Source organism: Otolemur garnettii, unplaced genomic scaffold (assembly GCF_000181295.1).
Source record: "Otolemur garnettii isolate 467f Iridium unplaced genomic scaffold, OtoGar3 scaffold00187, whole genome shotgun sequence".
NCBI lineage: Eukaryota > Metazoa > Chordata > Mammalia > Primates > Galagidae > Otolemur > Otolemur garnettii.
The window spans coordinates 1,394,529-1,415,773 of NW_003852582.1; the positions used below are offsets into that span (position 1 = coordinate 1,394,529).

The window sequence follows — 21,245 nt, forward strand, 5'->3', positions numbered from 1 at the left end:
TAGGTGTACGTGGCTGGCGCCTTAGCCGGTTGAGCTATAGGCACCGAGCCAAACCTCAAACTTTTTAAACTCATACCTTCTTTTGAAAAACATGAAAATCTCACTGGCTCCCTTCTCACTCATTCTGGAAACAGTGTGTAAAATGAAAACATTTATGTGATTTGATGTTTGCCAAATACAAAGTTTTAATTGGGAAGACACCTGAAGATTCTGACCCTGCTCTCTGAACTGTTCTCTTCTGATAAAAGGCCAAAAGTTGTTTATTAAACACTCTTTGGCAGTTGCTTTCAAAGGTAGGAATCACAATATTTCAGTTTATTAAACCATGGAGAATAATGTATATGAGATTTAGGATACTTTGAACAGTTATAAGTATTGTTGAACATAAACTTTTCCTGATAATAACAGGCCTTTACAAATTAGTAGTGTCATGTTTATATACACATATTTGTGTGGGTAAGTGTGTCTTAATGCATGGACTGTTATCCTTAGAATCCTCATTTTAGGAGACCTGCTCATGATTAATTATGGTTTTAGTAAGTAGTAGATTGCACAGCCCTGGAAATTCTGCCTTCTGAGTCACATACTAACAGGGCTTTTAAATAATTCCTCTGAAATTGTTATAGGAATTGAGCTTAGAATAACCACTAAATCAGTATATTCATTTTGCTGGTTTTAATATTCTGCCAAAAAGATTATATAATTTTGATTGATTCACTAATAAATTATGGACAGTCTAAACTAAGAACTATTTATTTGTAAAGGTCTGATATGTGCTTAGAATTACTTCATATTGCCTTGGGAAGTATGAATAGCAAGTAAGACGATGTTTGTCTTTTTAAATGACATACTCAGAACCATAATAGTTACTTTGAGGACAGTGTCCCTCTTGGCATTGCAGATACCTTTAACTACAGCATAAAGAGAATGATGCAGGACCTTTGCTTCATCTTTCTTTCTCTTTTTTTTAAATACCAATGTGAGATCATTCAGACACATTATCAGAAACAAAGAATCATGACATTTTGTGCACACGAATGCAGTGAGATACTACTGTAGTAGACCACTGGAGACCACTTTTGGGGACTGGATTCTAAAACCATTCTGTCACTTCATCGGGTTTCCTAGGGTGAACCTCTGAACTGCTTTGAGCTTCTTTATCTTTATTGACTTTTTATCTGATAAGTGGGAATAATAGTAGTGCCTCTTCCATCTTTTTCACTAAAAACCATATTAGATGTTGCATATGAAAATAATGAAGAAAACTGACCGCTGTTAAATCTCTGTGTGAAAACAAGACTGTCAAAAGGGGGGGGGGCGCCTATGGCTCAAAAGGGTAGGGCACAGACCCGTATGCTGGAGGTGGCAGGTTCAAACCCAGCCCCGGCCAAAAAAAAAAGACTGTCTACCTCATTGGTTATCCTGTGGATTAAATGAGATTTTTCCATGGGAAGCATTTAGTATGGCATCTGGTATATGATGAAGATTCAAATATTAGGTGATGCCTTTATTACTAACATTTACATTATTGTATCACCCTTTGAGAGCCACTATTTCAATGGCAGTACTGGCTAAGATATACTACTGTAATTGTAAACATTGGTAGTAACATTTTAATTAAATCAGTCACTCAGCAGCTGTTTTTGTCCATGTACCTAACTCTGTACTTTGCTGTTAAAGTTTGGGGTCAAATCAGACCCATTAATTTTATTTATTTTTTATTTATTTATTTTTTTTGGAGACAGAGTGAGTCTCACTGTGTTGCCACGGTAGAGTGCTGTGAAGTCATAGCTCATAGCAACCTCAAACTCTTGGGCTCAGCTTCTCGAGTAGCTGGGACTACAGGCACCCACCATGAGACCCAGCTATTTTTAGATACAAGGCCTTGCTCTGGCTCAGGCTGGTCTTGAACCTGTGAGCTCAGGCAGTCCACCTGCCTCAGCCTCCCAGAGTGGTAAGATTAGACCCATTAATTTTAATTACTTGAGTGCACACATAATACGGTGACTGTTAGTTTCCTAGGATCTTCATTTTTAAGGAAAGTAAGCCTGCTTTTTAAAAGGTAGGCAGGCCTTTTCATTGTTTTGGCACACAGTGCTACCCACATACATGACTAAAAAAGTCCATATAATTAAAATGATTTTGTTGTATTTTGATTTTTTTCATTGTAGAATCTATAAAAAGTTTAGCAGCAGTTAGACTTATTTCATGATGAGTTATTCTTCTTATGGTTTATCTGGTCAACCTCCTTACTTTACACCTAAAGAAAGGGAGCCCAGAGAAGTAAATTAATCTGATTCGCCCGAGATCACAGCAGGTTTTTCTTCCATAAGAAACAAATATCTAAATCATCATTTGAAGAGTGTGCAATGATGTGACAGATTGTCAGTTTTTGCTTCTTTTAGAGCAGACTTCCTCGGGTACAGATTTTTTCTAGGAAGCTATGTAATTACTATGTAATGACGGGTTTTTATTTTGTTTTAGTTACCACTGGAATTTTAATTTGAATTATTTAAACTTTACAAACTATGTCATGGGATTAGTATCAGGAGAACATGTGAGGAGACTATTTTAACAGGTGAGGCTTGAATTCTTCTCGTCTACTACAAAATTACTTGCTACACATTTGTATGAAGAGCCACATAGGGAAAGTTGCCCATTCATAGACTCAGAGCACAGTTAGTTCCCTCTTACGCAGTTTCACTTTGTGAAGTTTTAGTTATCTACAGTCAACCAAAGTCTGAAAAGGTTAAATGGAACATTTCAGAAATAAACAATTCATAAGTTTTTAATTGCATGCTATTCTGAGAGGTATGGTAAGCTCTTTCACCATCCTGCTCTGTTATTCCTTTTGTCCAGCAGATCCGCACTCTATATGCTACCTGCCCCTTAGTCCTCAACCATCATCTGCTCTTGATAGCCAGCCTACCATCTCAGTTTTTAAAAGCAGTCAAAAAGAAAAGTATTAACATTAAATTGAAAGCCAGAGAAGAGTATGGTGTAGAGACATACTGTCATCTGTCGATAGTCATTCAAAGGGGCTCATCTACATTTTATGTGTGGAGAAGGAATCTGGTACAGTACCAAAAAGGAGACAATGATAGATTCCAGTGAGCCAACTTTATGATAAAATCTTCATAGTTAGAAAACTTAAAGGGAGATAATTGACACACCAGCCAGAAACAGGGATAAGCGTTAACACCTATAAAATACCTGGTCTGGTGATATCCTGTGTTCTGGAAGCAGCCTTGTGATTTCTTTTCTTTGTTACCTTGGGGTAGCAGATCTGTATACCTCAGCTGGAAATATTTAAGTAAATAGACCAATTCAGTTGGGATATACCCTTTACCAGGGCCACCCAAATACTTCTTTCCTTTTACCCTGTGATCCCACCTCCCCCAAGTAAAGAATTAAAAGAGAAAAAGGGGTTAATGTGAAATGACCCAAACCTAGTATAAAGTAGTATTATTTGATCTGTCTCAATCTTGAAGAAGAGATAGATGCTTCTTTGGAAAGGAGCCAGTAAAAAACAGTGAGATCTGTATGAAAAAAAAATTCAGGCTAAATTTGGCAAAACTTTAATGATTCAAGATGAAAAGATGAGGAAAATAATTAAAAAATTAATTGCTTTTATTACCTGGAACTTGATTGAACAAAAGAGTTAGCAGTATGGCACACCTTCTGGGTGAGGGGCACAACTACAACTTCGACTCTACCTACCAAACGCAAAACATATAGCCTAATAATCCGTACTCTCATGTTAATCTGAAATTTAAAAAAAAAAAAAGGAGTTAAAGATCTTATATGAGGCAATATTTTCTCACTTTTAATTGTTGCTCAAAGAACTATTAAATATATTTTCCATTGTAACTGGTACATACTACCACATTTCATGCAAACGATACAAAATATTGGCCTTTATTATGACATGAATTTTAGATATTTTGTCTATTCTGATATTGCCTGTCTTGGTATTTGTCTATCCTATGCTAACTCACTAAACTGATTTAAGAATTTACTGAAACTACCCACGGTAGTTGAATGACACTTTCAGGGATTATTTCTGTAAAGTCAGTAATTCACAATTCAGCTTGCAATCACTTGTGCTAATTTTTTTTATGTAAAAAAAGAATTTACATAAAATTTCTCTATTTTTGTAATAGAGATGCTCCTTCACTGCAGTTTTATCAGAAGCTTCTTATTTTTTGTTTGCTGAGGAATAAAAATGTGTTTGGCAGGCAGCACCCGTAGCTCAGTCGGTAGGGCGCCGGCCACAGCCACCGAGGATGGTGAGAGGCTGGTGGGTTCGAACTCGGCTGGGGCCAGCTAAAACAACAATGACAGCTGCAACCCCAAAATAGCCAGTGTTGTGGCGGGCGCCTGTAGTCCCAGCTACTTTCAAGGCTGAGGCAAGAGAATGGCTTAAGCCCAAGAGTTAGGTTGCTGTGAGCTGCTATGGCACAGCACTCTATGGCAACAGCTTGAGAGTCTGTCTCTTAAAAAAAAAGAAAATGTGTCTGGCAAATTTTGTCAAATTGCCATTTTTTTCTAGAGTGCTTATGAGAGAAGCATTTCTATGCTACTATGATTTTTATTTTGCTAAGATAACCTCAAAAGGTAGGGCTGGGTATGGTGGCTCATTCCTGTAATCCCAGCACTTTAGGGGGCCCAGACAGGAGGATCACGTGAGCCCAGGAGTTCAACCAGTCTGTACAACATCATGAGACCCTCATCTCTATGAAAAATTTTAAAATTAGCCAGTTGTGGTGGCACGCACATGCAATCCCAGCTACTTGGGAAGCTGAGGTAGGAGGATTGCTTAAACCCAGGAGTTCAAGGATGCAGTGAGCTATTTGAGCCACTGCTTTCCAGCCTGGGCAACACAGTGAAAAACTGTCTTTAAAAAAAATATTAATGTTAAATTTGTATTCTTACAATCACCAGTAACTATGTAATTTCTTCTACCTGTCCATGTTTGGTAATATGTCTTTGTGTACTTATTTTTGTGTAAGTATAATTGCTCATTAGTGTTTTCAGCTGCTTTATTGTGGTTCTAAATTGTTCAAAATAAATCATGCACTTAGAAAAGGTGCATTGGAAAAAGTACCTCAGTATGCTTGTTGGAGCTCTCAGGGAATTAGTTTATATACAGTCAACCTTTCCCTTAAAACTGTATATTAAGTTTCAGAACTGTCAGAACTATGTTCTTTGAAAATTGTTCTTTTAGTAGACTTGATTTTTTTAGAGCAGTTTTAGGTTCATAGAAAACTTGAGCAGAAGGAAGAGATCCTTCTATCTACCCTCTGGCCCCGTACATGTATAACCTCTCCTATTACCAAACTCTTTCCATCAGAGTGTTACATCTGTTACCATTGATGAACCTAACGTAAATATGTCATTATCACACAAAATCCGTTCTTATATGTCATTATCACACAAAATCCATTCTTATAAACTTAGGGCTCACAGTGTTGTATACTCTGGGTTTGGGCAAATTTGTAATGATGCATTACACTACACCCTTATACTGTCATACAAGGTAGTTTCACTGTCCTGAAAGTTCTTTCTGCTTGCCTATTCATTCCTCCCTGCCCCCTAGCACCTGACAACCACTGGTGTTTTTACTCTTTCCATAGTTTTGCCTTTTCCAGAATGTTGCATATTGGCATCATCTAGTATGTAGCCCTTCAGATTGGTTTCTTGAACATCTATGGGATTTTAAAATTTTATTTTATTTTGTATATGTATGTGTTGTTTATTGATGTTGTTTTTGAGACAGAGTCTTGCTCTGTCATTCAGGTTGGAGTGCAGTGGCATAATCATTGCTCACTGCAACCTCAAATTCGTGGGCTCAGGTGATCCTCCTGCCTCAACTTCCCAGGTAGCTTGGACTATGGGGATGTATCACCTCACTTGACTAATTAAAAAACTTTTTTGTAGAGATGTATCTTGTTATATTGCCTAGGCTGGTGTCAAACTTCTGGCCTCAAGTGATCCTCCCACTTCAGCCTCCTAAAGTGCCAGGATATAGGTGTTAGACACTGCACCTGGCTCCTTGTAAAACATTCCATTTTATTTTTGAGACAGGATCTTGCTCTTTCCTGGGCTAGAGTGCAGTAGTATCATCATGGCTCACAGCAACCTCAAATTCTTGGGTTTAAATGATCCTCCTGCCTCAGTCCCCAAGTAGCTGAGACTACAGGTGCCCTCCACGACACCTGACTAACTTTTCTATATTTTGTGGGAAAGAGGGGTCTCGTTCTTGCTCAGGCTTGTCTCAAACTCCTGGCCTCAAGTGATCCTCCCACCTTAACCTGAAAAGTGTTAGGATTATAAGCGTGAGCCATCGTACCTGGCCATGGACTACATTTTGGGGGGGGGGGGTTGGGCGGTTTTTTTTTGAGACAGAGTTTCACTGTGTCACTCTCAGTAGAGTGTTGTGGCGTCACAGCTCACAGCAACATCAAACTCTTAGGCTTAAGCGATTCTCTTACCTCAACCTCCCAAGTAACTGGGACTACAGGTGTATGCCACAACACTCAGCTATTTTTTTGTTGTAGTTGTTATTGTTGTTTGGTGGGCCTGGGCTGGGATTGAACCCACCAGTGGCCCTAGCCACTGAGCTACAGGCACCAAGCTCATGGACTGTTTTAAACATAGATTTTTCGCCAGGAGTATCTCTTGAGCCTATAAATTTGGGGTTGTAATGAACAGTGATCAAGTCACTGCACTCCAGCCTGGGCAACTGAGCAAGACCTCATCTCAAAAAAATTTTTATTACATGTTGCTCGGTATCAAAAATAGTGCTAAATATAATTTAAACCGTTTATGTCTTTTTTTTTTTTTTTTTTTTTTTTTGAGACAGAGTCTCATTCTGTCACTATGGGTAGAGTGCCCTGGCATCCTATCTCACAGCAGCCTCAAACTCTCAGGCTTCAGCAATTCTCTTGCCTCAGGCTCCTGAGTTGCTGGGACTACAGGCATGTACATCAATGCCTGGCTACTTTTCTATTTTTAGTAGAGATGAGGGTCTCTCTCTTGCTCAAGCTGGTCTCAACTCCTGAGCACAGTCTATCCATCCCCCTCAGCCTTCCAGAGTGCTAGGATTATAGGCATTTGCCACCACTTCTGGCCTTTCAAAAGTAATGACATTATTCCTTACTTGCAAATGAGGAAACCAGGGTCCAGAATAGGTAAATAAACTTTACCAAGCCCACACAGCTAGTAAGTGTGCAAAACCATGGCCTAAAACCAAGACACATCATCTGGCTCTCACTGTACATTTTTGTAAAATCTTAATTATTAAACTCAAAATGTTAATCTATTCATCTTAAAGTCCTGTGGTATTTGGCCCAGTAGGAAATGTTAAATGCCCTATGATCCTATATAGACTTTTTTAATTTGGATGGTTTAAAGGAAACAGAAGATAAATGAACAATCTAGAGATCTTTGCAGATAGAAAGTACTGAAGTGGTAATCTGATGCTTGAGAGAATAGGTGCCTCAGAGATTCTTGTCAGCGGATAAGATTGCAAGAGAAACATACTTGTATGGATGTTTAGTTTTCTGTGTTGAAGATCTTATTTTCCATACTATGAAATTTAGGAAATTTCCTTTAAGTGTATTAGGGTCAAAGAGAGCATTTTCTAGGGCTCCCTCCGCTGGTTCCCCAGCAGTAATTGCCATAATTGTGCTGGCACTAATGGTGTAAATAAATTTGGGAAAGAAATTAATTTCAAGGTCCATTAGAAACAGAGAGGAGATTGATGTTTGTAGCAAATGAAATGGAAAAATAGAGCAGGGAAAGGATTAAGTTTTAGAATTCAGGCATAGCTATTGGATCCTTTTTGGGTTATAGAAAGGATTCCTTTGATGATGTTAGAAACTTTCCATTTCAAACAAATAGCTTAAAACTTTATACTAGGAAGGTAGTGTGATGAGAATCAGTGTGTAGGATCACTTTCAGTTGGTAATGACAATGCAAAAGTGTAGTTCTTAGCCCTTTTTAATTAACTAAAAGGTAAAAATCTGACAGCATCAGTGGAGAAGTCTGAATTTGTTCAGTAAAATAGTTGGGTTCTAGATAAAATGCTGTTAATGATAATTTGGAAACATTCAGATTCAAAGAATCAGATGTTTGGATGTGGACCCTATTAAATGAGAAATTCCACTCTGTGGAGGGCCTAAGAATCCATGCCAATTATCCCCTTTTCCCACGTAATTCATTACCACCTAGAAGGTATTTCACACCTAGTTGATCTGACTTGTTTTCCTAGCTAGCAATGATTTAACTTCACTTAGGGTAACTTCGGGCAGCCACTATTTACCTTTCAGAGTTGCCGTTCAATAACATGCCTGCTATTTGGGGTTCTAGACATTTTATTTGATAATATAAAGAATAGAAATGACCTCTATTTAAGAAAACTGAAAAACTGAGTATAGCCTATAGTCCCAGCTACTTGGGAGACTGAAGCAAGAGAATCACTTAAGCCCAAGAATTTGAGATTGCTGTGAGCTGTGATGCCTATGGTGCTCTACTGAGGGCAACATAGTGAGACTCTGTCTCAAAAAAAGAAAGAAAACTGAATATAAAGAAATTAGGCAGAATATGTATTGATTTTTATTAGAGCTAACACCTTTAAATAATAAGTCCCTTGATATTTAACATATTTAATTTTCAAAAATGATTTAGGGCTGGGTGCAGTGGCTCACTTTTGTAATCCTAACATTTCGGAAGACTAAAGCAGGAGTATCGCCTGAGGGCAGTATTTTGAAACCAGCCTGAGCAAATGGGACCTCATCTCTACAAAAATAAAAATAAAAATAATTAACTTATTTTTATTAAGTTACCTCACCTCGTCATGGTGATGTGCACCGGTCGTCCTGGCTACTTGGGACAGTGGCTGGGAGGATCTTTTGAGCCCAGGAGTTTGAGATTGCAGTAAGCTGTGGTGACACCACTGCACTCTAGCCCAGGCAACAGAGCAAAACGTTGTTCCTCCACTCCCCCAAAAATGTTTTAGTCCCAAATTTGTGGGAAGACTTAAAAAGCAAGATTAAACAGTTTTAGTAAGTTAAACATTGAACCATCTTTATAATGGATGTTACTATTCTTTGCCATGACAAAAGCGTAATATCTGGTTTTACTTCTTCAGAGACACTAATAGTATGATTTTGCTTAAATAAATGAAAGGTGACATTAAGAAGTAATAATCAGGCTCGGCGCCTATAGCTCAACTGGCTAAGGCGCCAGCCACATACACCTAAGGTGGCGGGTTCGAATCCCCAACCCGGACCCGCCAAACAACAATGACAGCTGCAACCAAAAAATAGCCGGGCGTTGTGGCGGGTGCCTGTGGTCCCAGCTACTTGGGAGGCGGAGGCAGGAGACTCGCTTGAGCCCAGGAGTTGGAGGTTGCTGTGAGCTGTAATGCCACAGCACTCTGCCCAGGGGGACAGCTTGAGGCTCTGTCTCAAAAAAAAAAAAAAAAAAAGAAGTAATAATCATTCTGATTGACATTAGTATTAGAGGAATGTATTTTGGGTCAAAATGGGTTTCATTTTGAAAGAATTAAAGTGATACTATGCAAATAGCTGCATCTTTATGTATGGTTGGTTGAATGTACATATTATTTGCATAGCCTCAAAATTAAATGTTAGAACTGTTTGGACTATTATGGAAAATCAGCTTATCAATGTCAGTGCAACTTTTTGTTTTTATGGGATAGTTTTTTTTTGTTTTTGTTTTTTTTTTTTTTAGAGACAGAGTCTCACTTTAATTGCCCTTGGTAGAGTGCTATAGCATCACAGCTCACAGCAACCTCCAACTCCTGGGCTTAGGCGATTTTCTTGCCTCGGCCTCCCTAGTAGCTGGGACTACAGGCGCCCACCACAACGCCCAGCTATTTTTTGTTGCAGTTTGGCTGCGGCCAGGTTCAAACCTGCCACCCTCGGTAGATAGGGCTGGCGCCCTGCCCACTGAGCCACAGGTGCTACCCTTTGTGGGATAGTTTTAACAGTACTTAATAACATCAAGCAGAATAAAAATTCTTCAAACTATTAAGGAAATGTTTTGGAAAAGGAAATGCAAAGTGGATTACATTTGCCTTTTGCTTTCTTCTATTACTAGTTACTAATAGTTTAGTACTGTAAATTAGAAAATTTAATTTCTTCCAAATTTGGGGTGCTAAATATTTGAGTTGTTGAGATTCATTTAAAGACCTATAGATCTAGCTCCACCCTTTCTTTCCAGCCTTCCAACTGGACTATTAATTTCAAGACCTACTCTTGAGTTTTATTCCATCACTACCTATGGGACCACAGGCAAGGGATGAGGTGATTTTTTTACCTATAAAACGAAAGAACTGCACAAAATTAGTGGCATTGGCTTTTAAACCTTCTTTGAATCTTAGAAAAAGCCTTTAAGAATCTGATAAAAGCCATAGATCTTTCTTTTCCTTTTTTGAAACAGAGTCTCACTATGTTGCCCTGGGTAGAGTGCCATAGTGTCACAGCTCACAGCAACCTCAAACTCTTAGGCTTAAGCCATTCTCTTGCCTCAGCTGCCATGAAGCCTGGCTATTTTCTGGTTATAGTTGTCATTATTGTTTGTTAGGCCCGGGCTGGATTCGAACCCACCAGCTCTGGTATGTGTGGCTGGCGTCCTAGCTGCTAAGCTACAGGCGCCGAGCCAAAGCTATAGGTCTTTACACCCTGAAAACTGATTATTCATACAAAAGATTTCATGTAATTTCAGAAGCTGTAATATTCCCTGAAGCCATCCACAGACTTCAATTTAAGATCCCCTGGATCACGTGATTTCTGGGTCAATTCTAGTTTTCAAAATCTGTAATTATATACGTCTGTCCACTCTACCCTATTGTCTAGCTTTTATGTATTATGATTCTCCAGACTTCTGCTTCTGGGTATTTACTGATATTAGTTCATCTACTTTCAGATGTCCTTCCTTATTTCTTCTTTATCCCTTTATCCATCTTCATCTTTGAAATTTGTACCCTCTTTTTAAAGAACTATTGAGTGTAATATTTTCCCTGTGAAACTTTAGTCAGAATTAATCTTCTCCTTAGAACTTAACACCTCCATTATAGCCTTTAACCTGTTCGGTCTTGTATTACACTGATTAGAGTGTCCATTTCTCCTTCCTCTTCTTGCCTGTTTCTCAAAAAATTATAAAAGTCTTTGATGTCAGTGACCATGTTCCCTGTATTAGCTTTATAACTGATGCCTTGCTAAGGAATAAATGCTTTAATTTGTGGCTAGTTGTAATGATTAACTGTCTGCTGTTGTTATGTGTTAATTGCTGCGAGGATTAGCCACTCCACTCTAAAAAGGGGAAGGTGCTTGGGAATAGCACAGAGGGAAAACCTCACAGAGGAGATGAATTTAAAGAATGGGTGGAATTTAGGAAAGGCATTATCTGGGAAGGATGAAGAGAAATGAGAAAACTAGAATGTACTTATATTTCATTATCAGTGAAATTAATCTATTTTACTCAAAAGCAATAGCTACTGAAATATATCTTACAATTTTTAATTAAACTTTGCATTTTTTATTTTTGGCATTTTTGTTTTACAGGTACAAGAAAATTCCCCAGGACACAGAGCTGGACTGGAGCCTTTCTTTGATTTTATTGTTTCTATTAACGGTTCAAGATTGGTGAGTTCAGCTTTTTATAGCTTTGTCTATAGTATTTTGTAATCTTTTGCAAATGGAATTTTTCAGATTATCTGGGATGTTTCCCAATGCCCATTTATATAACGAACCATGTATTAATAAGCATTAAAATGTGAAATCTAGAATACTAATACTTTATGTTCCCATGATTATCTTAGGGCAGTAGAATCACTGGAGACCTTTATTTTGTATGTTAAATATTTAATTTTTAAAAGCCAAAGGAAATAAGATGGAAAAGATCGCTATTTATTTACTAATTTTTATTCTTTCAGTAGAATCAAAAAAGATTGCTTTTAAAGATATCACATTTTTGTAGCTTGTTGACAGATGAATTAATAAAGACCCATTCTCAAATAACATGTCGCTTTTCTTGGAGCTAAGTTTTATGGTATGTAAATAATTTTATTAGAACCAGAGAATTTTTGCACCAAAGTGCAGCATTAAGACCACTATTTATAAATTGTTTTCAGTTTACCTATAATGTCCTCTAGGAAGGAAATTATATCATCTCAACAAAGAAAGTTCTATGACAATAACTACTTGGTTGATTTATTTTTTTCATAATAGTTGTAGGTTTTTGTTCATTACTTATCAAAATCTTTGGCATAATGGCCTTTATTCATTTGTGTAATTAAATATTTAACATACTGTTTCCATTTGTTTTTTTCTTCCAGCTCCCAATAAATAATTAAAATAAAGTATATATTCAGAAGTAGGGTCCAGGACTGGGCATGGTAACTCATGCCTGTAATCCTAGCACTCTGGGAGGCATAGGTGCAAGAATCGCTTGACGTCAGGAGTTTGACTCCATCCCATCTCTACTAAAAAATAGAAAAATGAGCAGGTGTTGTGGCAGGTACCTGTAGTCCCAGCTACTCATGAGCCTGAGGCAAGAGGATTGCTTGAACCCAGGAATTTGAGGTTGCTATAAGGTAGGTTGATGCTGTGGCACTCTTGCCTGGGGCAACAGAGTGAGAGACTCTGTCTCAAAAAACAAAAAAAGAAGTAGAGTCCAAAATTAATCTTTTTGGAAACAGAGTCTCACCTTATCGTCCAGCCTAGAGTGCCATGGCATCAGCCTAATTCACAGCAACCTCCAACTCCTGGGTTCAAGTGGTCCTCCTACTTCAGCCTCCCAATTAGCTGGGAGGATAGGTATCCACCATTATGCCAACCTACTTTTTCTATTTTTAATAGAGATGGGGTCTTGCTCTTACTCAGGCTGGTCTCAAACTCCTAAGCTCAAGCAGTCTAATTACCTTGGCCTCCCAAAAGTGCTAAGATTACTAAAAGCATGAGCTACTATACCAGCCCCAAATTAAACTTTAACCTCTGTGAATGTTTTACATTTTAAAGTCAAAGTCATCACAACTGGCTCGGCGCCTGTGGCTCAAGCGGCTAAGGCGCCAGCCACATACACCTAAGGTGGCGAGTTTGAATCCCCAGCCCAGCCCGCCAAACAATGATGGCTGCAACCAAAAAATGGCTGGGCGTTGTGGCAGGTGCCTGTAGTCCCAGCTACTTGGGAGGCTGAGGCAGGAGACTTGCTTGAACCCAGGAGTTGGAGGTTGCTGTGAACTGTGATGCCATGGTACTCTACCCAGGGGGATAGCATGAGGCTCTGTCTAAAAAAAAAAGAAAAGTCATCACAACTTTGTTAGTAATATGACTTCTTATCACATATTTTGGTTTTGATCCCTGAAGTCCTAGGTCATGCTAAATAATGTTATGTTGCAAATTCCATAATCTGTACTCAGCCATTAGGAAAGGTCAGTTTGAAGTTGTTTTAAGAGTTGTTCGTAATTTCTTGACATTCTTCTACATAAGAAATATTTAAATGTTAAACCTTTGTCTGTTGAGTGTTTTGTTTATGTTGATTATTAACATTACTCTTTTTTTTTTTTGAGGCGGAATCTCACTGTGTCATCCTCGGTAGAATGCTGTGGCATCACAGCTCACAGCAAACTCAAACTCTTGGACTTATGTGATTGTCTTGCCTCAGCCTCCCAAATAACTGAGACTACAGGTGCCTGCCACAATGCCCAGCTATTTTTTGGTAGTATTTGCCATTGTTGTTTGGCAGGCCTCAGCTGGGTTCGAACCCGCCAGCCCCAGTGTATATGGCTGGTGCATTAGCCGCTGAGCTACAGACACCAAGCCACAACATTACTCTTTTACCTTAATTTAATGTTAAGTTAAATTAACATTAAATTTTTATTTATTAAGGAATATGATTTCTGTGTTCACAGAATAAAGACAATGACACTCTTAAGGATCTACTGAAAGCAAATGTTGAAAAGCCTGTAAAAATGCTTATCTATAGCAGCAAAACACTGGAGCTGCGAGAGACCTCAGTCACACCAAGTAACATGTGGGGTGGCCAAGGCTTATTGGGAGTGAGCATTCGTTTCTGCAGCTTTGACGGGGCAAATGAAAACGTGTGGCATGTGTTGGTAGGTATCAGTTGTGAACTGTTACTTGCAGCTCAAAAGGCAACATAAAAGAGCATTTTAACAATGGTTATCTCTGGTTGGTGAGATTATAAGGATATTATTAGGCTGCTTTTAGTGTTCCCAAATCAGCATTCATTGCTTTGTAAATATGGATCAATTTAGAAACTTGAGGAAGAGGAGGAAATACAGAACCTTAAGAGCTATTTTTCTAATGATTTATCCATTAAGAGAAGGTATATTATATAGCTATAGAAATATCTTAAATATTATGTAATCTTATGCTTAAGTGTTAAGTACATAATTCTATAGTTTCTGACATCTCTGACAAGATAGTTAGAATACTGTAATTAAGAACTATGAATATGAACTTGGAAGATTAGAGGCACCCCGGATTACAAATCCTGTAGGTTTATCCTTAAGTTGAATTTGTACATAAATTGGAAAAGGTACATTTACCTATTACCTAATATCACCTCTGTTTGAAAGTACGAGTCGTGTATCAGTCTGGGGACTCACTGCAATAGTCTGTGTTTGTAAGTGCAAATTGTATATAAGTCTGATGTTTGTAACTTGCGGACTGCTTATATTTTATAAATATAGTGCATGTTTTTGTGTTGTCCTAGGAAGTGGAGTCAAATTCTCCTGCAGCACTGGCAGGTCTTAGACCTCACAGTGATTATATCATTGGAGCAGATACGGTCATGAATGAGGTAATTAATGTGCTTATTAGTAATGAAAATTATTTAAAATTTTCTCATTGATGTTTGCGTTCACAGGAATATATTTGGCTACTTTGCATTTAGACTTGAAATTTTTGTCTTTGCTGATCAACATAGCTTATGTCTCAGGGTTGGAACATCTGGGAGATGTCTTATTATACAGCTGTGAAGAAAAAACATAACTGTATGTGTATGACATGCAGAAATCTCTTACATACCTCAAGACTAAAGCAAATTCTCATTTTTAATTGGTTATTGATTTCAATTTCTCTTCCTTTTTTTGCTCAGGTAACAAAATTAGTTCAGCTCTACCACGTCCTGGCCAGATCCTTTTCCTTGTCTGTTAGCTAGGAAAGTATACATTGCTAAATCAAAATTAGAGACAATATCTCCACTGATTGTTCAAAGTTACAGATTGAACTGCTTATTCTATTCTTTTCCTCTTTACTACTGCACTTGACTAGTCTTTAAATAAATGAATATGAGAGAAAAATAAGGTGTTCAGACAACCAGATCTTAGTAATGGAGGGCAAAAGCAGAATGTGTAGAATTTGGATGTATCGGTAGAAAAATTTTATTAAGAATGCTGACTATGGCTTGGCACCTGTGGCTCAAGTGGCTAAGGTGCCAGCCACATACACCTAAGGTGGCAGGTTCGAATCCAGCCTGGGCCTGCCAAACAACAATGATGGCTGCAACCAAGAAATAGCCAGGTATTGTGGCGGGCGCCTGTGGTCCCAGCTACTTGGGAGGCGGAGGCAGGAGACTCACTTGAGCCCAGGAGTTGGAGATTGCTGTGAGTGATGTCACAGCACTCTACCCAGGGGGACAGCTTGAGGCTCCGTCTCAAAAAACAAACAAACAAACAAACAAACAAAAAGAATGCTGACTATAACTTATGGAACTGGGCACAAGGCATTCTACATAGTAGGCCTCCTTTGAATTAATATATTGAATTAAATCTTGCTTGGGAAGTCAGTTTTATGTTTGGGGCAGGACTCAGAATCTGTTTTGTTTTGCTTTGGGGGGGAGAAAGTTTCCTAGGTGGTTGTGACAGTAGCCAGGTATGAGAGTTTCAGACCCACTCTTCTAAAATATAACATAAAAACATTTTTCTCTTGTGCTACTTTTGCAGTCTGAAGACCTATTCAGCCTTATTGAAACACATGAAGCAAAACCACTGAAACTTTATGTGTACAACACAGACACTGATAACTGTCGAGAAGTGATAATTACACCAAATTCTGCATGGGGTGGAGAAGGCAGGTAAGGGTATTTTTTAAGTTATGACTATTTAAACTTACTATCAGATATGTCGTAAACACTGTTTTTATTTTGAAAAAAGGAAAGGGCCGGCAGGTGCCTGTGGCTCAATGGGTAGGGTGCCAGCCCCATATATCGAGAGTGGAGGGTTTGAACCCAGCCCTGGCCAAACTGCAACAAAAAAATAGCCGTGTGTAGTGGCGGGCGCCTGTAGTCTCAGCTACTCAGGAGACTGAGGCAAGATAATCACTTAAGCCCAAGAACTGGAAGTTGCTATGAGCTGTGACACCATAGCATTCTACCAAGGGTGACAAAGTAAGACTCTGTCTCTGAAAAAAAAAAAAAGGAAAGAGCTGATCTAAAATCTTGAAACCAATAATTTATTTTTTTCAAGCACATATCTAGGGAACATTGTATATGTCCTAATCTAAGAGGTAGCAGCGGGTTTTTTTGAGAAATTATTGAGCATATAGTATAATTATAGAAAAGCCTAAGATTTTGGAAACTTTAGAAATGTTTTGTAAAAGTTCTATTCTAGCCCTTGCTGGAAAAAGGATAACTTAGTTACTACAGGCAAGAAAAGCTTCCATTTGCTCATAGTATTTTTACTCACTGCTTGAGATTCTTCACTGACTGTGCTTCACCTCAAGCATTCTAACTTGTTGCAGTTTGAGAAAAGGTAGGGGTATCATCTAAGAATCTGATCTATTGGCTCAGCGCCTATAGCTCAACTGGCTAAGGCGCCAGCCACGTACACCTAAGGTGACGGGTTTGAATCCCCAGCCCGGACCCGCCAAAACAACAATGACGGCTGCAACCAAAAAATAGCCAGGCGTTGTGGCGGGCGCCTGTGGTCCCAGCTACTTGGGAGGCGGAGGCAGGAGACTCGCTTGAGCCCAGGAGTTGGAGGTTGCTGTGAGCTGTAATGCCACGGCACTCTACCCAGGGGGACAGCTTGAGGCTCTATCTCCAAAAAAAAAGAATCTGATCTATTTAGGGCAATACACAAATTATTGCTGTTCATTGTCCAGAATTATAAATATGAGAAATATGCCTCTTCTCAAGGCATTGAAAATTTATTCATTTTGGAAAGATTGCAAGGAAGCTGCTATATTCATTGGAATGACATATTTTCAGTTTACAATACAAAAATGCCCCCCTCCAGTTAGAAGAATACTCAGCTCAGGTTAGTACCACAAGAGTGAGTGCTTAGTGAGCATAGAGTCAAAGTGCAAGGAAGAGATTCTGTTCACAGTGAAGTCCAATAGCAAAGACCATTGCTCATTCTTCTATTTTTAATTGTGGTGACTACTGAATACTGAAGCCCTTCTGGTCTAGACTCGTAGCAGTTATTCCTTTTCTTTGGAAGATATTTTTCCTTTTGGTGTGATTTTTTACCATTGATAGCCACATTTTCCTGAATCTCCTTCTGACCATGCCTTTGACATTTCCATGCCTGTTTTTGTTCCTTCCTCAGGCTGACCATATTTCATTAATTACATCATATTTCTCTTAATTTCATTCTTAGGCTATCTTTAAGTTTGCAGAGGGTCTTGCTGTTGCCTCTAGTGCCTTCTGTGCCACCACCTAGCTATTTGGATTAATAACCACCGTGTTTTAAAATGTAGCTACCATTGATCAGTATAAATTATTTAATCTTACTTTCTGTCTCCAAATCTGTCTGAGATCCAGTCCAGTGAGAATGATAGTTTTAATGATGAGGGAAGAATGAACAAGTAATTTTGCGAGGTGAAGCATCATTGTGCAAGTCAGATTTGGATAAGGAGGGACTAAAGTTGGCCACTATCTGCTTTGGTGGTGGTGGTAACCATGGAGATAATAGATGTCTTGGCAGGGGAAAGGCACAGGCCTACATGCGTGGCCTACTCTGAAAGTGTCAAGTGGTTTGGGAAATAAAAGACATCATGATGGAAATCAGTTGAAACCTGATTGTGGGCCTTAAATACTATAGTAAGGAAATTGGATATATAGTACAGCTTCTGTAAGTTGACCACCCAAGGGCCTGTAACAAACTGGTCAACATATGGAGATGGTCAACTTAAGGAACCAGGCCTACTGTACTGGTACATATATATGGTGCATGTCCGGTCTATCAAAATTAGGTCAACTCAAGGAGATGATCACCTGTGGAGGATTTATTGTACCTTGAGCAGAGGGAAATGTGGTATTTGGTTTCAAACACTAAAAACCAGCTGTTACTTTACTATCATAAACAGATACATATTTATCGATATGTATGTATCAATATAGTAGGTCTGGTTGTTTATGTTGACCACCTTCCTATGTTAACCAATTTGTTGCAGTCCTTTAGGTGGTCAACTTACAGAGGTTCTGTTGGGATTGGCAATTTCATCAGCATTCTCTGAAGGAATAAAATTATTTTTGTTTTTTCTATCATTCCCAAGATTTGTAGCCCTGAGCAAGAGAGATTGATTGGCCTGGCCTTGGTCACGAGCCACTCCCTTGCTTTGGGCTGGGCAAGTACCCTGATTGGCGATCCCACCAGCCAAGAAGTAATTCCCCAAATGGAGAAAGGACAAAGAAGTGTTGGGAGGCCATCAGACTATAGAAAGAAGCAATGTGATCACATCTTTTTTTTTTTTTTTTGAGACGGAACCTCAAGCTGTCCCCCTGGGTAGAGTGCCATGGCATCACGCTCACAGCAACCTCCAACTCCTGGGCTCAAGCGAGTCTCCTGCCTCAGCCTCCCAAGTAGCTGGGACTACAGGCGCCCGCCACAACGCCTGGCCATTTTTGGGTTGCAGCCATCATTGTTGTTTGGCGGGCCCGGGCTGGGGATTCGAACCCGCCACCTTAGGTGTATGTGGCTGGCGCCTTAGCCGCTTGAGCCACAGGCGCCGAGCCGTGATCACATCTTATTAGAAAAATGCCTCTAGTGGCAGTGGGAGGCTGAGATAGAAAGAATCTGCATTAGGGCAGCACCTGTGGCTCAAAGGAATAGGGCGCCAACTCCTCCATATGCCAGAGGTGGTGGGTTCAAACCCAGCCCTGGCCAAAAAAAAAAAAAAAAAAAGAATCTGGATTAAACATTCAGGACTGATTTTTGTCAGATTCTGAATGAGAACTGTGGAATGTGTAAGTGATGTCCTCATACAGGCATGCATAAAGCTCTTCATGGAAAAGTATATGTGTCATTCACTGGGCAATAATTATCTCCTGTGTGCCAGGAACTGTTAAGTAAATAAGGTCTTCTCCCTTTATGGTGGGAGAAGACAGACAATAAACAAATAAATATACAATATGTTAGATGGTGATAAATGCTTGAAAAAATATAAAGGAGTAAGGGTAGTGTTTCTGGTGGAAGGAAGGATGCTGTTTCATATGCGGTCATCAGAGGAGACCTCACAAGATTAAGACGACATTTAAAAGGATGGAAATTTGTTTTTATAGTTTAAAACCTCAAAGAAATGCAAACTGTGATTAATAACTTTAAGAAAAAAATATTTTTATAGCTTAGGATGTGGCATTGGATATGGTTATTTGCATCGAATACCTACACGCCCATTTGAAGAAGGAAAGAAAATTTCTCTTCCGGGACAAATGACACCTATTACTCCTCTTAAAGATGGGTTTACAGAGGTGAGAAAACTTCACTACCTGGTTAAGCTACTGTACTTTTCACCAAAACAAGTCAAGTAATTGATGTATATGGTGGTGACACTGATTGAGGCAGGGCAGATATGAGTTAAGTAGTGATGCTAAATTTGGCCCCTGTATGATATCCAGATGGAGGGTAGGTGTTGACTCTGGGCTTTAAGAAAGAGGACAGGGCTAGAGATGTAGATGTAACCGTCATCAGGAAAGAGGGGATAATTTAACCCAGCGGGTATTGATAAAAACTGTGGAGGGATTGGGTCTGTGTGGGTCTGAGGATTGGGGTTGGAATATTGAAAATCTGAATGGATAGAAAGTGAATATAACAAGGGGAGCACAAAAGTCCAAAAAGAAAACAAAGCTTCAAGAAAAAGGCAGCCACCTGTAATCCTAGTACTCTGGGAGGCTGAGATGGGTGGATTACCTGAGCTTACGGGTTCGAGACCAGCCTGAGCACGAGAGAGACCCCTGTCTCTAAAAGTAGCCAGGCATTGTGGCGGGCTCTTGTAGTCCCAGCTATTTGGGAGGCTGAGGCAAGAGAATCACTTCAGCCCAAGAATTTGAGGTGGCTGTGAGTGATGATGCTGGGGTGGCAAAGTGAAACTGTCTCAAAAAAAAGAAAAGAAAAAGGGCAGCATCAGCCATGGCCAGTGCTTCAGAGAAGTCAAATGGAATGAGTGAGAAAAAACATGTTGTGAGTGAGTTCCATTTCAGAGACTTGACAGGGTACAAATACCAAGTTACAGGGGCCAGAGTGAGTGGTGGGTGTTAAGATGATGCCAGCTGGGCACAGCGCCTGTAGCTCAGTGAGTAGGGTGCCAGCTACATACACTGAGGCTGGCAGGTCTGGGCCTGCTAGACAACAACTGCAACCAAAAAATAGCCGAGCACTGTGGCCGGCACCTGTAGTCCCAGTTACTCAGGAGGCTGAAGCAAGAGAATCGTTTAGCCTAAGAGTTTGAGGTTGCTGTGAGCTGTGATGCCATTGCACTTGGCTGAGGGTGACATAGACTCTGTCTCAAAAAGATGCCAGCTGGTGCTTCTTCCTTCAAGAAATTTGATTGAGAAAGCAAGAGGAGCTGGGTGTGCAGCAGGAATGTAGGTGGAATGAAGGGGCTATTGCAGGATCAAAATGAGGCTTTTTAAGGAATAAGAAATATTTGAGCAGGCTTAGAGGGTTTTTTAATGTTTCTTACAAAAATGTTACAGGACCTGCTCGGCGCCTGTGGCTCAAGTGGCTAAGGCGCCAGCCACGTACACCTAAGGTGGCGGGTTCGAATCCAGCCCGGGCCCACCAAACAACAATGACGGCTGCAACCAAAAAATAGCCGAGCTCAGTGGCAGGCGCCTGTGGTCCCAGCTACTTGGGAGGCGGAGGCAGAAGACTCACTTGAGCCCAGGAGTTGGAGGTTGCTGTGAGCTGTGATGCCATGGCACTCTACCCAGGGGGACAGCTTGAGGCTCTGCCTCAAAAAAAAAAA

At 39.6% G+C, this 21,245-nt stretch overlaps 1 protein-coding gene across 1 annotated transcript in view; it reads left to right on the top strand.

Annotated features, from left to right (window-relative positions):
* Positions 1–21,245, top strand: part of GORASP2 (golgi reassembly stacking protein 2) — a 36,487-nt gene that overhangs the window by 5,378 nt on the left and 9,864 nt on the right. The window contains exons 2-6 of the mRNA XM_012812073.2: positions 11,595–11,675; positions 13,943–14,146; positions 14,770–14,856; positions 16,001–16,131; positions 19,623–19,805. Of these exons, the coding sequence (XP_012667527.1) occupies positions 11,595–11,675; positions 13,943–14,146; positions 14,770–14,856; positions 16,001–16,131; positions 19,623–19,805 (686 nt within the window). The remainder of the gene's footprint in view (positions 1–11,594; positions 11,676–13,942; positions 14,147–14,769; positions 14,857–16,000; positions 16,132–19,622; positions 19,806–21,245) is intronic.